This window comes from Esox lucius, chromosome 15 (assembly GCF_011004845.1).
Source record: "Esox lucius isolate fEsoLuc1 chromosome 15, fEsoLuc1.pri, whole genome shotgun sequence".
NCBI classification, from domain to species: domain Eukaryota; kingdom Metazoa; phylum Chordata; class Actinopteri; order Esociformes; family Esocidae; genus Esox; species Esox lucius.
Window position 1 is genome coordinate 9,455,830 of NC_047583.1, and position 16,521 is coordinate 9,472,350.

Sequence of the window (16,521 nt, forward strand, 5' to 3'; positions counted from 1 at the left end):
GGGAGATGACCAGCCTTGGTGAGGGGAAGGAAGGGGGAGATGACCAGCCTGGTGAGGGGGAGGAAGGGGGAGATGACCAGCCTGTTGAGGGGGGAGGAGAGGGAGAGGACTAGGCTGGTGAGGGGGGAGAAAGGGGGAGATGACTAGGCTGGTGAGGGGGGAGATGACTAGACTGGTGAGGGGAGAGGAGGGGTAGATAAAGGGAGTGGTGCGGGGGAGATGACTAGACTGTTGAGGGGGGAGGAAGGGGGAGATGACTAGGCTGGTGATGGGGGAGGAAGGGGGAGATGGCTAGACTGGTGAGGGGGGGAGGAGGGGGATGATTCACACTGATTATCCGTAATATATTTACTGAGTGATGTTGTTTCTTTTGCAGTATGTGGAAGATGATGAGTTTGTTGAAGCCATCAAAGCCTTCAGCTCAGTGAGGAAGGAACACACACTGTTCACCGACACACATCTCTAGCTGGAATCCACACACCTACATACCACTACCACCAACACACCAACACAAAACATCAACCTTGAAGTCAAGTTGGAGATCCTTGATTCAAACCCGGAAAGCATCCCAAGCTTTCTGAAATTCAATAACGTCATCATTGTTTTATGCCAACTGTGATAACCTGGAAACAGTTAAACATTTTAGTTAACTTTGCGAAGCATGTAGTCACTGTGCCTAGTAGACATAGGAGGAATAAAATTTTCACTGCAGATGATGTTTGTGACAAGAGCGTATTTAAGATCAGTGAAAAAGCCAACTGTTTAGTAAGTATTTTAAATAGGTTTGCATATGTATTTTACAGTGTTTGGGATGTGGCTGACGATATTACGTGTGGTGATATATTTGGTTAATATCGTTTTAAACAATCATGTACAGCAGGTTTTCTTGGTACGCACACTGTAAATAATGTTGTTTTTGGTTTTTTACAGTTTAAAATGACTAATATAGATTATTATACACAGTGGATTGTTTTATTTGCTCACATTCATTAATTTTACAGAAATCCATTTTCTTTAACACAGTCTTGTATCATCTAATTAATCAAAGAACTATTTAAATCCTTAAACCCAAACAGCATTTGGTTTGAGTAGACGTCCAGTAGAGAGGACTTCAAATATCCAACGGTGGGCTGTACAGTTGAATGGTCAGTGTAGTCGAACTTCGACAGGTAATCCACTAGATATACAGTGGATATAAAAAGTCTACACACCCCTGTTAAAATGCCATGTTTTTGTGACGTAAAAGAATGAGACAAAGATAAATCATGTCAGAACTTTTTTCCAATTTTAAAGTTACCTATAATGTGAACAATTCAATTGAAAAACAAACTGAAATCTTGGAGGGGGAAAAATAAAAACCTTACAACAACCTGGTTGCATATGTGGGCACACCCTCTTATAACTGGGGATTTGGCTGTGTTCAGAATTAACCAAATACATTCAAATTCATGTTAAATAGAAGTCATTACACACCTGCCATCATTTAAAGTGACACTGTTTAATCACAAATAAAGTTGATTTTCCAGACATTTTCTTAGTTGCATCTCAGAGCAAAAGCCAGGTCTGCAGAGAGCTTCCAAAGCATCAGAGGGATCTAATTGTTATGCAACCAGGTTATTGTGGGTTTTTTATTTTTCCCCCCTCAAAGATTTCAGTTTGTTTTTCAATTGAATTGTCCATGTTATAGGTCACATTAAAAGTGGAAAAAGTTCTGACATGATTCATCTTTGTCTCATTCACCAGAACCTGGCATTTTAACAGGGGTGTTGACTTTTTATATGCACTGTATGTTCGAGAATGCTTTTTTTATTAAATTATTTGAACATTGTGTTGAATTTGACTAGAAATTTTTCTATGCCTCCATGAATATTGATGTGAAGTAAATGTTGTGGTTATGTGAGATAAAATGTGGTGTGCTACTACTTTTATTGGTGTTGTTGTATAACTGAACTCATTGGCCAGGATGGAATCAGATCACACACAGGTTTAAAGGCAATGCTTTCATGTTTGGTAGGTGAACTTTAGGGTACAAGCTGCCCTGTTAGCTCAATCGGGAATAATCTTTAAAAATGGCATGTTTTCCAAATCTTCATTAGGATGAAATCCTGGCCTTTATACAAACTTATTGACAACAGAAACAACCCCATGGAAACCAAAGGATCACTGGGAGGCTACTTGACTGGGTGTTGTAAGGTTGGCGCTTGAGGAAAGACCCGGACAACATCTGATATACTGGGTTACTGTGTTTTAATCCATCAGCACAGACTGGAGACGTCAGAGGACAGAAGCAGCAATTAGAGTTACAGAACACATACACACACACACACACACACACACAGTCGTACCTATTTCGACTCAAACGGAGTGACACAACTAATATGAAAGCTGGTACACTGAGACGCTGACAGAGATGTCCCCAGCAGGTGAACTACATGCTTTTGTCAGTAACAGGGTTATGAGGCGCTCCAAACCAATGTTAAAATCACACTAAACTGAGGGAAGTTTTAACACGGCTTGGGTACGTGTAAATGTAACAGATTGGCATTCATGTATCAGTCTCCAGCGTTGGCGGTACCTTGAGTTCACGCAAATCCACAGTGCCCTCTGGTGGAGGCACGTGCTACTACCTCAAAAAAACAACAGATCCAAAGAACTTAGGCCCACCATTCAACTAGTATTACTCACGCAGGGCAAAGAGGACGGTATTACAACAAGCCACGTGTCGGTCAGTCTGGTCGTTAAGTCCCTCAAAGGGACACACCAAACCAGCAGTTAGAACTGTGTCCTAACTCAAGGACATCATTTTGACAAGGGCACAGTAGCCGCATATTCACCGGCACCGTTCACAGCTATTGTGAAGGGGGGAAAAAAAACACTTTTCCAAAGTAAAAATAGAGTGATTGTAGCCGACAGCATGGCCCTTGGTGGCTCACACATTCAGAAGCAGCAACGGCTCTTTATTATAGTCATAAATCACACAGCTATCAGATGCCACATTCGGTTAACAAAGTTGTTAACTTCTCTAAAGGGAAGGTTATGCTGTGGAGCGACCAGCGTGCTTCGGAGTGTGTGACAGACACTGTCTGGGACAAGAACACACACATGACAGAGGCTACATCCAAAACCTGAGTAAATAATTAGTAGATTCAGGCCCGTTAGTGCTGAGATGTACCAAAAGCCTGCATGCCTGGCCACCTTATTATACCCAGTTTTACAATACAAGGTAGCCAGGTTTGTGTGCCAACACTGAACTGTAAGATTCTATGGTAACATGGTGCTGTGTCAGTCTTCAGACTTCATCTCACATCCTAGTTACACTAGCTAGTCAGTTCTGAGATCAAACAACATTGCAGTTGGAACAAATCAATAAAAGGCTGGTTCACTCCAACTCAACTCTGGATTTTAAAGCCAGTTCCACCTCGTTGGTGAACTGTTCCACTCGGGACACCAGGTGGGTGCAATTCATGACCAGGTAGAAAGGAAAAGCAGCCCACTCCTTGTAGAATAAGAGTTGACCAGCTAGGAGAACACCATAGACCAGTGGTACTCAATCCTGCTCCACCAAAACGGGCAGACTTTTCGTGTTTGCACACTACACACTTGTTTACAAATCATCAACAACGGAGTTGTTAATTTGAAAAAGTTGTTAATTTAAATGTGCTAGGGCAAAACCTCTGCACCAATTTGGGACCCCGTGTCCAGGATTGAGAACCAATGCCATAGATCAGTAAGCATTAATGCATATTATTTAAAGCAACATATATATATATATTTTTTTTTACATACCTGTCTCATACAAAATTATATAACAAGCAACATAAATATATCTATTTCTTTTCTTAATATCTGGCTGAGGTGGAAGTGTAAACATAGCCAGGGAAGAGACATGGTTTAGGCCCAGGTTCAGTCTGATAGCATTTATGCACCTTTTAAAGACAGCGTTCAAAGTGTTTGTGGAGACTGCGTTCACGGTAAACGTTGCATATGTTGGCTCAATCGGAAATTAACCTCAAATATAAGACAGCTTTAACATGGATCTAAATCATTAAAAAATATAGAACAGGCATAATTCCTCAAGGTTAAATATTCTCTCGTACTAAATAAAATATTACTTCATTCATAGCGCAAGTGCAAATGCAATTTAGATACAATAAAATATTAATATAGCTTATATGGGAAACAAACGTATGTCACAAACAACAGCAAATATGTAGATAGAGTAACACACATTTAGATGCATCAGCACGGTTACATATGTTTTGATTATGTAGGTATATTCTTCATGTAGCATCAGGCTGCATATTGGATTTACATCTTTGTACATTTCTTGGTATGATCTCATTCCACCTCTGACCGAACCTCTGTCTAGGACCGACTGGGTCAACTACAAAAGGTGAGCTTCAGCTAGCTTGCAGGTCAGAATTTGACTTTAGGGACTATTCTATTGGTCCTGTTGACACGGAGCTCACGTTACGCTGTATGTTCCTGACCAGGGTAGGGCCTTAGTGACAGGGACGGGGGATGGTTTAGGAAACGGTCGGAAGGACCGTGTCTCGGCGGGAGTTGCTGTTGGGTGACAGGAGTGACCATGATAGCAGCGGTCCAACCTGCGACCCGCTGGAAGGTCAGCAACACACACAAACTGCCTTCAACCTCTGGTCTGGTTCTAGATCCTCTTGATGTCACTGAAAGGACAGCTGAGTATTTTTCAAACTCTTACGTCAGAGAAGGCACTAGAAAATATCTAAAGAAACAGAATGCCATGCAAAGTCACTTTGACCTTCAGTGGAATAAGACGTGTCTGGTTCAATAAAGAAATGACAATGAAGATATTCACTGTGTAGTGTAGATCTCATTCTGGTCTAATCTGAGTGTTGGGTCAAGTTCCACAACGTGCAAACCCAAACTGTGATGAAGTGTCACAAACCACACAGGGAAATAAAAACCCACAGCACTTAGTGTTAATATTCTAAATTCTAAAACTAAATATCCTAACAAAGTCTGACTGATGTCATGCGTGAACATTTGCAACAAACTTTGAAGGAGCACAAACTGTATAGGTACCAGATTAAAGCCATGATGGGGAGATACAAGGAGGTATTCCTAGCAACTTCCAGCCGGGGTCAAGTTTCTTCCCCTTGGAATACAGAGGCTTTATTTCGGGATGTCATACTGTGACAGGATGAGGTCTGCCTGGGAAATTACCCTTTGACACAGATCTTAGGTCAGTTTATTATGTTTTCCTGGTAATGGCTGAGGTTAGGCTGGTCCTAGATCCAGTGCTTACCTGAAGCTGTTGACTGACTGACTGACTAGGGTTAGTGTGTATCAGAGCCGTCCGTCACTTACAGGATGCTGTCCTGATTGGCCGGTTCGCTGCATTTCCTGTGTCTGGGGGAAGTGTTGGCTAGTTTGGTGGGGGACGGGGAGGCAGTGGAGGAGGAGTCACTGCCGCCCGCATCATACCCCCCCGAGGGGAGTGTGGAAAGCTGAGGAACTGGTGGCGCCCTCTTCCTGCCCAGTAACACCCCCTCGAACCCTCCCTTCTTCCTCCCATCAGACCTAGCCTCCGCTCCTAAACCTAGCCCTGCCCCCTCCTCCTCTGATTGGACCCTGCGACGAACATCTCCCCCGGGACTGTTGGGTGGTTGCCGTGGCGATTCTGAACCACCTTCTGGGACGGTGGCACCGCTAGTGACCACAGCGGTGTTACCGACCAAGTAACCATTGGCGCCGTTTGCCGTACGGCTTGCCCAGAGCTCCATGGCAGAGCCCCTTCGATCGGCCTCCTCTCCCCCAGCCTCACACAGCGAACGGGTTCTGGGCTCTGCGCCTGCCCCCTGTCCCGGAGCCTGGTCAGGGCTCTCGAGCAGGCCCTTCCCAAGGGAAAAGCTCTGGAAGTCTCTGTAACCGTGGAAGGACTCAGTGCGGCGGGCGCGGGCCAACAGGGGGCTCTCTCTGTAGGGCCGCAGGGCTCCGTAAGTGGCCACCTCTGGGATGGGGTCCTGCAACTGGAGGCTGAAAAGAAAAGCAATGGATGTCAAAAGGAAACCCATTTAGTATTTCAGTAGGTAGCTCATTAGCAGCAGCCAAAGCATCAGCTACACATCCAAGGGTCCAAAAACAACAAAATACATCATAAAACAGGCTGGTGGGGAAAGACAGCTTCTTCAGAAGATATTCACACTCCACTGTTTCTGCATTTTGTTGTGGTGTGGACTTTGTGGATTTAATATATAATTCATGAAAAACAATTGTGTAAATTATTTGAAGGTGAAAGACTGGAATATCTCATGCACACTATCAAGATGACCCTTTACCATGACACTCTAAACTGAGCTCAGACGCATCCTGTCAATGATCATCTAGGACTTGAACGTCCACCTAACGCATATTCCATTGTTTGAACATAATTTATAAGGTCCCACACTTGGCAAAACTCAAGCTATTGTGGAATCATGAGGTCCAAAGAACTCTCTGGAGACCTCAGATATAGATTTGTGCTGAAGCATATATCTGAGAAAGGTGATGAAAAAAATCCTAGAAGGGCCTTGGTCAGTCAGGAGAACCTGTCAAGTAGCACAACTGCCTCAAAAGCATTCAATCAATCAGGCCTTCTATGGTAGAGTGGCTAAACAGAAGCCACTCCTGAGTAAAAGGCATAACACCTGAAGGACACTAAGGACATGAGGAAAAATATGATCTGGCCTGATGAGACTTACATCAACCTATTAGGCCTGAACGCCAAGTGCTACAACAGGTGAAAAAACAAGGTACGGCTCTGAGAGAAAAAGCCATGAAGACTGAAGTGCACAGTTACAAACAACATGCAGTCCCAGACCCAGGCGTTCAGTCCCAGACCCAGGTGTGCAGTCCCAGACCCAGGTGTGCAGTCCCAGACCCAGGCGTGCGGACTGACCTGGAGCAGGATCCCCGGAGGCGGCTGTGCTGCAGTACCGAGGGGGCGGGACTGATGTTGGGCGTGGCACACCGGGAGGTGCTGAGGTCACACTGGTCCAATAGCTGCAGCAGTTCCTCCTCTGTGGGACCGCCCACTTCTGTCAATCAAAGACAAGATTTGTCAGCCTCAGACGAATGGTGCAAGTGTCAAGAAGGTTATTATAAACCAGCTGAATGTGTCATACGCGTAAGACATTGCATATGTTTGTTATGCTCTGACTGCATTGGTAACCAGTTTTATAAGCATTAAGGCTTTTCAAGGGCTTCCGGTATTTTGCCACATGATACTTTTTGCACAGGAACAGCTCTGAGCTGTTGTACAGTCATGTGAAAAAGGATATGCACCCCCCTGGAAAGCTGTCTTTTTTGTTTACATAATTTTGACCTATGGATATATAATCTTCACTTCAACACTATTAGCCGATAAAGAATTGCTTGGAAAACGGCTTTGTAAACCCTCCCAGACTCAAGGACGTCAATAATCTTTCTTCTGAGGTCCTGGTATAGGTCTTTTCATCTTGTCTAGATGTGTTACCACAGACCCATATAGTTAAGACTAATCCAAGTTTCTAATCTTTATTGAAGGCTGGTCCCTTCAAGTTACACTCTAAGGATTTTCTAATTATTTGCACCTGTTTTGGTTCTCCTGATCCTAATTTTCACTCACTCAAACACACACACACGCACACTCCTCACCATCTTCACTCAAACACACACACACATACACACACACACACTCCTCACCATCTTCATTCAAACACACACACACACAAACACACACCCTCCTCACCATCCTTCTTCTTCTCTTCTTTCTTATTGGCCAGGTCCATGGCAGTGGTGAGGTCCCACATCTGAATGCTGCCGTTACTGTGTCCAGTGAACAGGTACCGCCTGGGTCTGGAACCCATCCTGCTAGAACCTTCACACTCCCTCACCGTGAAACACGAGATGGTGGTCCCATCCACAGATGCTACCTCACAGATCCTAGCGGAGCAGGACGGAAAACATCAAAGCAGAATCCAGTAGTGGTGTTTCACTGTGGGTTATTACTGTGTACTTACTACACTGTGAAGTCAAGTCCCAAACTGTGTTCATACTTCATTCCCTTGGGGTGAACATTCCTGTCAAGTGACTTTGTTTACCAGCAGACTTCAGTGGCTTACCTTTTCCCCGTGGAGGAAAGACGAACAAACAGCTTGTTGGTTATGGGGATGACTTTCTGAATAAACACCTGCTGGTCATCTCTCTCCCCAAACGGTCCTGAGACAAAAACACACACCGGTTTGTCTAACTTCAACACACCAGTTTGTCTCACTTTAACGGTACTGGCTCTGTGCCCCCCCCCCCTCCCCCGCCAACAACCCAGTTCTTCCATGTGTGTTGGCTCACCCATTGGTTTAATTTTACGAAACTTTCTCCCTCTGAAATTACAGGAACTACCATTGCTTCTCCACCCCTCTGCTTCTCCACCCCTCTGCTTCTCCACCCCCCTGCTTCTCCACCCCCCTGCTTCTCCACCCCTCTGCTTCTCCACCCCTCTGCTTCTCCACCCCCCTGCTTCTCCACCCCCCTGCGTCTCCACCCCTCTGCTTCTCCACCCCTCTGCTTCTCCACCCCTCTGCTTCTCCACCCCTCTGCTTCTCCACCCCCCTGCTTCTCCACCCCCCTGCGTCTCCACCCCCCTGCGTCTCCACCCCCCTGCTTCTCCACCCCCCTGCGTCTCCACCCCCCTGCTTCTCCACCCCTCTGCTTCTCCACCCCCCTGCTTCTCCACCCCCCTGCGTCTCCACCCCCCTGCGTCTCCACCCCCCTGCGTCTCCACCCCCCTGCTTCTCCACCCCTCTGCTTCTCCACCCCCCTGCTTCTCCACCCCCCTGCGTCTCCACCCCCCTGCGTCTCCACCCCCCTGCGTCTCCACCCCTCTGCGTCTCCACCCCTCTGCTTCTCCACCCCCCTGCGTCTCCACCCCCCCTGCGTCTCCACCCCCCTGCTTCTCCACCCCCCTGCGTCTCCACCCCCCTGCGTCTCCACCCCCCTGCTTCTCCACCCCCCTGCGTCTCCACCCCCCTGCGTCTCCACCCCCCTGCGTCTCCACCCCCCTGCGTCTCCACCCCCCTGCTTCTCCACCCCCCTGCGTCTCCACCCCCCTGCGTCTCCACCCCTCTGCTTCTCCACCCCTCTGCTTCTCCACCCCTCTGCGTCTCCACCCCCCTGCGTCTCCACCCCCCTGCGTCTCCACCCCCCTGCGTCTCCACCCCCCTGCTTCTCCACCCCCCTGCGTCTCCACCCCCCTCCGTCTCCACCCCCCTGCGTCTCCACCCCCCTGCTTCTCCACCCCCCTGCGTCTCCACCCCCCTGCGTCTCCACCCCCCTGCGTCTCCACCCCCCTGCTTCTCCACCCCCCTGCGTCTCCACCCCCCTGCGTCTCCACCCCCCTGCTTCTCCACCCCTCTGCTTCTCCACCCCTCTGCGTCTCCACCCCCCTGCGTCTCCACCCCCCTGCGTCTCCACCCCCCTGCGTCTCCACCCCCCTGCGTCTCCACCCCCCTGCTTCTCTCACCAATATCGTTTCCTGAGGAGTAGCTGCCGTGACTCTCCACCTCCTCCAGGGAGAGGATCTTAAATGAGGCCAGGGGGGTGGAGCCAGGCTGCGTGGAGATCATGCCTCGGAACCGCGTCACGGTCCAGGTACGCACATGGTTGTTGTCAGCACACACTGACGGACGGACACACACACACACACACACACACACAGCATGTATACACTCAACCAACTAAGCCTCATGGATATCACGTTGTGGCTTCCATAACAACTGAGCTGAGAAGTGACAGGCCAGTTCCTCCGTGCCTTACCTGAGACCAGGTGTTTCTCAGAGAGCATGATCTTAGTGACAGGAGAGCGGTGAACCGTGAAGGTCTGGAAGAGCTGGGGTCCAGAGCCGACTGTCTCTGGGTGTTGCACTATAACTCTCACGGCTCCAGAACTGGTCCCATACGCTATCTCTATCCAGTTACCGCTGATGCCTAGGGAGGAGACGTAAGAGGGAGAGCATGCACGCGCGTACGTATGCACGCATGTACGTCTGTTTGAGAGAGTGCACGCGTGTGTACTCACTGGTCTTGGGAGTGAGGTAGACACTCAGTGCAGTGATGGCATCGTTAGATGGGTCATGGTACAGCTCTGTTACCAACAGATCATTATCCTTCATCCTCAGAGGGAACTTCTGCATGTCTGAGGGGAGAGGGGACCAGTAATATTCCCTTTTCTATTTAGTCCATACAGGAAACAATCCGGACCTGACATTTATTTGTCAGGTGAATGGAACCGAGCCGTGTAGTTTACCAATGTAGTAAATGGAGCCGTTGTTGCAGCCCAGTAACAGGAACGACCCGGCCGTGTCACAGCTGGTGATGGGTACGACATCTTGCACCTGAGACGGAAAAAAGGAACGGTTTAGCTGTAGCTCTGTCTTTCCCTCCCTTACACACAAACACACACTTTGAAACCCACTCTGTGTCCCTACCTGCCAGTGTTGTGTAACAGCGTTCCAGACCCCCACCTTCCCAGTGTGACTGGTGGCCACCAGCTGGTTCCCAATGAAGAACAGGTGATCCACAGGAACACCCAGGCTAAACACACCTACACACAGTCAACACACAGTCAACACCCAGGCTAAACACACCTACACACAGTCAACACACAGTCAACACCCAGGCTAAACACACCTACACACAGTCAACACACAGTCAACACACAGGTCACACACAGGTCACACACAGTCAACACACAGTCAACACACAGTCAACACACAGGTCACACACAGGTCACACACAGTCAACACACAGTCAACACACAGGTCACACACAGGTCACACACAGTCAACACACAGTCAACACACAGTCAACACACAGTCCACACACAGGTCACACACAGGTCACACACAGGTCACACACAGTCAACACACAGGTCACACACAGGTCACACACAGTCAACACACAGTCAACACACAGGTCACACACAGGTCACACACAGTCAACACACAGTCAACACACAGTCAACACACAGTCAACACACAGGTCACACACAGGTCACACACAGTCAACACACAGGTCACACACAGGTCACACACAGGTCACACACAGTCAACACACAGTCAACACACAGTCAACACACAGTCAACACACAGTCCACACACAGGTCACACACAGGTCACACACAGTCAACACACAGGTCACACACAGGTCACACACAGTCAACACACAGGTCACACACAGTCAACACACAGGTCACACACAGGTCACACACAGGTCACACACACACACTTGTCTAACTGGACTTTCCGAGGGATCCAAATATACTCTCAATAAAAATCCTATTTTCCCTGCTGCCCCAAGACTGCATCTAAACTTAACTTTTAACATAGCTATTAACCTCCAACTCTAATTCTAACCCTAAAACTTACATGCTAACCATAAACCCCAAGCCTAACACACACACACACACACACACCCATACCCATATCATACACACCCATACCCATATCATACACACCCATACCCATATCACACACACCCATACCCATATCACACACACCCATACCCATATCACACACACCCATACCCATATCACACACACCCATACCCATATCACACACACCCATACCCATATCACACACACCCATACCCATATCACACACACCCATACCCATATCACACACACCCATACCCATATCACACACACCCATACCCATATCACACACACCCATACCCATATCATACACACCCATACCCATATCATACACACCCATACCTATATCATACACACCCATACCTATCTCATTGCCACTCTCTCCATCCTGAATGCTCCACAGGATGATGTTGCTATCAGAGGCAGCAGCCACCATCTTATCCTTATCACCATGGGGACCACCTACCACCTTCAAAACAATACATGTTATTGACAAACTTTTTTCGAGAAAACAGTTTTAATTATAATTTAGGGAGGTGTAGGTATAGCAGTATAACAGAACCATGTGAATAGTATTTAGGGAGGTGTAGTTATATCAGTATAACAGCACCATGTAATTATTATTTAGGGAGGTGTAGGTATAGCAGTATAACAGCACCATGTGATTATTATTTAGGGAGGTGTAGTTATAGCAATATAACAGCACCATGTGATTATTATTTAGGGAAGTGTAGTTATAGCAGTATAACAGCACCATGTGATTATTATTTAGGGAGGTGTAGTTATAGCAGTATAACAGCACCATGTGATTATTATTTAGGGAGGTGTAGTTATAGCAGTATAACAGCACATTGTGATTATCATTTAGGGAGGTGTAGTTATAGCAGCATAACAGCACATTGTGATTATTATTTAGGGAGGTGTAGTTATAGCAGTATAACAGCACCATGTGATTATTATTTATGGAGGTGTAGTTATATCAGTATAACAGCACATTGTGATTATTATTTAGGGAGGTGAAATTATAGCAGTACCTTGGCATTGAGAGCTATTCTCTCTATGGACCAGTCCAGGTAGGGACTAGAAAACACCTGCTGCCATCCTGAGGATTCCTTTATTCTGGAGGGGAGAATACACCAGCGTTAGTACACACACACCGATTCATAATGAGTATCAACACTGAGAACAGATCTCCCTCCTAGTTCCAGTGTTACCTGTAGCAGATGACAAAGTGTGCATAAGCCACTACGATCCAGTTATGATGTCCAGCTACAATCAGCACTTTCCTGGGGTCCACCACAGCACCTGGAGATATAACAGCACTGTACCTGGTCTCACTTAGGCAGAAGGCCAAAATACATTGTGGTCACGCCTCGTTTTCGGTTCAGAATTTCACAATGACTTTATTTTACAGTATATTCAGGCTGTAGGTGAAGTATAGACTGGTGAAGTCAATGGCCAAAAGTATCTCAAAAGGGGTGGGGTCTTAGTGTATATCAGTGACATATCACAACTGATCAAGCCAATCAAATCCATGTTCAAATGCATTGTTCAACTTTTAAGAACCAACCATAACCTTTATCACAAAAACATAACTTTAAACCTTACCATGGTTTATATAGCTAATTATTCCCACTCAAAATCCTATTTTCCCTGACCCTAAACACAACCATAACCCTAAACCTATACTTAACACTAAACTTAATTCTAATCGGAACCCCTTGACCCAAAGACACCCCTTTTGCCATGGGGAACAGTCACCAAAAAAAGAAAATGACCCTTGTTTCACAATCGACAAGTGATATCACTAAGGATTTATGTCACACACACACTCATTGGCTTTTTATCAGCCCTAAATACCCTCTCTCTCACCCAGTCTGTGTTGCCCCTCAGCTCCGGGGGGCCCGGGACAGGTTCGGGGGAACCCCCCCTCTGCTCCACTAGAACCCGGCCTATCCTCGGGGGTGGGGCCAGAGACTGCAGGTGTGGGGCTTGACTTACGTGCTGGCAGAGCTGTGGGAGAGACACATCCATCACTGTAGAATCTAACCCAGTGCTCCTCAACTCCGGTCCCCCACCACCCCCAACAGAGCATTTTTACTGTAGCCTGTGACAAGCACGCCCGATTCAACTCGTAAAAACACGTGCTGCTGGGGGGCACTCAACGACTCAACCCAAGTTTGAGACCACTTATCTAACCAATGAACTGATGAATCAATAAATCGGATTTATCCATGAATAGCGCATTTTCTGACAAAGAACACTAACAAAGACCCAAGTGTGTAATACAACAGAGAGGCCGAGCGTGAAGAGACCAACCTGGAGGAGGGAGGTATCCATGGAACAGAACACTGCCACAGGAGGAACGTTCTATCTCCTCACAAAGCAGCAGCCTTCTCACTGAAGACACCCACCAGAACACCAGACAGACATTCAGAAACACCCCAAGAACCGGACTTATTAAGCAACCAAAGTCGTTTTACAGAGTGGCATTGAGCAAGGTGTACATCCTTCAAGGCTAACAGGTAAGGGGACGAGATCAGATGGTTCAGCTGTGGTTATTTGTGTTGTACGTGGAACAATGCAATACCACAGCACTGACAGTAATATCATTAGTTAAGTTAGCGGGTTGAGGCCATACCTAATGGCGTGATCCCATAAAACTCAGCTTCATGACGGAGAATGTTAATGTTCACCCCCCTAAAGAAAGAGAAGAGAACATTAGTCAGAAGACCTCTAACCTGGCCCAAGATGCAGACCCATAAGGCAGAGCATATCTGTGCTGTTCCTGAACGTAGGGTGGGTGAGGTCAGGCATTCTTACCTTAAGTCTAACTCTTTGGTTCGAAGGAAATTCAAGATGGGTGCAAAGGCAGTTGGGTCCCTGTCAATAAATATCTACAGGACAAGACAACATTTAGAAAACGTGTGTGTGTGTGTGTGTGTGTGTTTGGGGGGCGATCTGGTGGTCCAATTTACACACAGCACTATCACAGCATCCCGCTGTTTCAGACTAGGCAACATTCCAACTCTTAATATGCTGTTTTTAAATTGTTTTGTCTTATGGGTTACAGTGTATGCAGCTTTGTAGGCCAGGACACCCTGGATGAAGACATGCCAATCACAATGTGGCCCATCTGGTTAATTGAAATAAAAAGTTCATAACACTACAGCCACGCCACAGGAGTCCCACTGCCTTGTCATCAGCATCCGGTCAATGTGACATTCCACCTGCCACACCAGCAGCCTGTCAGACAAATTTGAATTGATCCGGGGCAATTGTTGATGCTTATAAGCTGCCGTTGGAGGTAACACGGCTCGAGCAGTGCAGCCGCTGCCATTGATTTTAATGGAGGCATTCCTTATTGGCTGTTGGCAACGCCTGATAAGGGTGTATTGTAGAATGTTTTTCCCCATTTTTTTTACTAAAAAAACATTGAGGGGGGGTCTCCCGGGTGGCGTAGCGTCTTAACGCACTGCATCAGAGGGCTCAGGCACCCATCACAGTGTAGGTTTGAACAATGACTGTGCCACTTCCTGGTGTGTAACCAGAAATCACATGGAGAGGATGGCAGGGATTTCCATGGTTTATGAAACATTGAAACATGTTTGTTTGTAATATTAGAAAGACAGAACTCACAGCTCCAGTTTCATCCCGAAGAGTTGATATTCTCCCACTCAGCAAACTGAAACATACAAAAACACAGTTAGTCTCATCTCAGATCTTTCTTCCTAACACTGTACAATATCAAGTTAAAAATTATTGGGAGAACAACATGTGAGCTAGGTAACTTTTGCTGTAGCAAGAGCACATCTTAGCTCGGATTACGAGATATGTACCTAGAGAAGAATGAGTCTGGGATCCACATGAGAGTCTGTCTGGAAGTGCTGAACCTGAAAGGAAGGTGGGAGTGTGCATACCTTAGAGCTGACTGAGGCACAAATAACAGTAAACAACACAAAATTATAGATATTCAAGGACAGTGTATTGCGGGTATACTATTTTTGGTGAATTTCCATAGGTTTCCAATTTCTTCTAGTCATATTCATTCGAAAAGGGACGGTGAAGGACAGAAATCATCAATACAGGTATAGTATTTCTAACGCCAAGGTTGAGTAATGTTGCATAAACCATAGCCTACACACATTATAAATTATGGAGAGTGTTTACTACTGGGATAGCATTTGACCGGAACACGAGCATCGTCGTTTTACTGTAAATGCATTACACATTCGCCTATGAAGCTACGTACGCGACAGACCATGGCCATTAGCTGCGCCCGACTTTTGCATCAATGTAAACATGCCTTGACGATGCGAATGCGTGTAGCGTGTTTTTTGGTGCATTTGATCGCACTCGAACTCCATTTACTGTCGTCTGCTACATTATGTCAACCTACAGAGAAAACGGTCACGCTGGCTGTCAGTTCAAGACACACTGCCAGTTATGTTAGACTACATTAGGCTGATAAAATCATATAATACCTTGTCCCACCAACGTTCAGTTGGATAATTTCCCCCATCCCAGATGTTAAATTGTTGCCATTCGCGGCCATGTTTTCACCCCGTCCCGTGCTTGCAGATCACTCGTAGCCAGCGGATTCCGTCCTGTTTCCAGTTCGTAGTGGCAATCTCCAGTTTCCCCCTTCAGCTCCTCGCTCCCCCACGTCCTTCCAAGCCTCCATAAAATGTTTTACTTCCACGCAGCAATAGCACCCACGTTACCGGGCATATGCTACAGTTCTGTGTAGCTATTGCATGGCAATATAATGCCAGGCTAGTCTCCCCGTCGTTCGCCGATAGACAGGTTCCTATCCATGTGTTTGTAGTGTAACGTATACGAGATTCTTCTGAGCTGTTTTCTGTGTCGTGAAGTGTCTGATGTGGTCTTGTCGAAGAAACAGTTGCCTCTCCCACTACGTCATCCCATATCTGGAGCCCGTAGCCGAGCCAGTCTTGCCAACAACCACTTCGGTCACTTCTATGAAAGGAAAATGAATTGCGTAATAGCGTGAAGCTTTAAGGCCTATATTTGATGTTTGGAGTATTCAAAACATGAAGGAAGAAAGTGGGTTTAAAATATATATATATGAT

At 46.7% G+C, this 16,521-nt stretch overlaps 2 protein-coding genes across 2 annotated transcripts in view; one reads left to right on the forward strand and one right to left on the reverse strand.

Annotated features, from left to right (window-relative positions):
• The window catches only part of ush2a (Usher syndrome 2A (autosomal recessive, mild)), a 216,814-nt gene extending 215,556 nt beyond the window's left edge, over positions 1-1,258 (forward strand). The window contains 1 exon segment of the mRNA XM_034297424.1: positions 377-1,258. Within this exon segment, the coding sequence (XP_034153315.1) occupies positions 377-466 (90 nt within the window). The 3' untranslated portion in view covers positions 467-1,258.
• Positions 1,259-2,225: 967 nt separating this feature from the next.
• Positions 2,226-16,417, reverse strand: kctd3 (potassium channel tetramerization domain containing 3). Its single transcript, XM_034297474.1, has 19 exons — positions 15,913-16,417; positions 15,268-15,321; positions 15,068-15,113; positions 14,252-14,325; positions 14,070-14,128; positions 13,748-13,828; positions 13,301-13,441; positions 12,643-12,733; positions 12,463-12,547; positions 11,792-11,897; positions 10,485-10,600; positions 10,304-10,391; positions 10,076-10,192; positions 9,814-9,984; positions 9,521-9,676; positions 8,124-8,220; positions 7,751-7,944; positions 6,920-7,058; positions 2,226-6,018 (listed from the first exon to the last, which is right to left on the reverse strand). The coding sequence occupies exons 1-19, from the start codon at positions 15,981-15,983 to the stop codon at positions 5,346-5,348; spliced, it is 2,559 nt and encodes an 852-aa protein (XP_034153365.1). The 5' UTR covers positions 15,984-16,417; the 3' UTR covers positions 2,226-5,345.
• Positions 16,418-16,521: the final 104 nt, after the last annotated feature.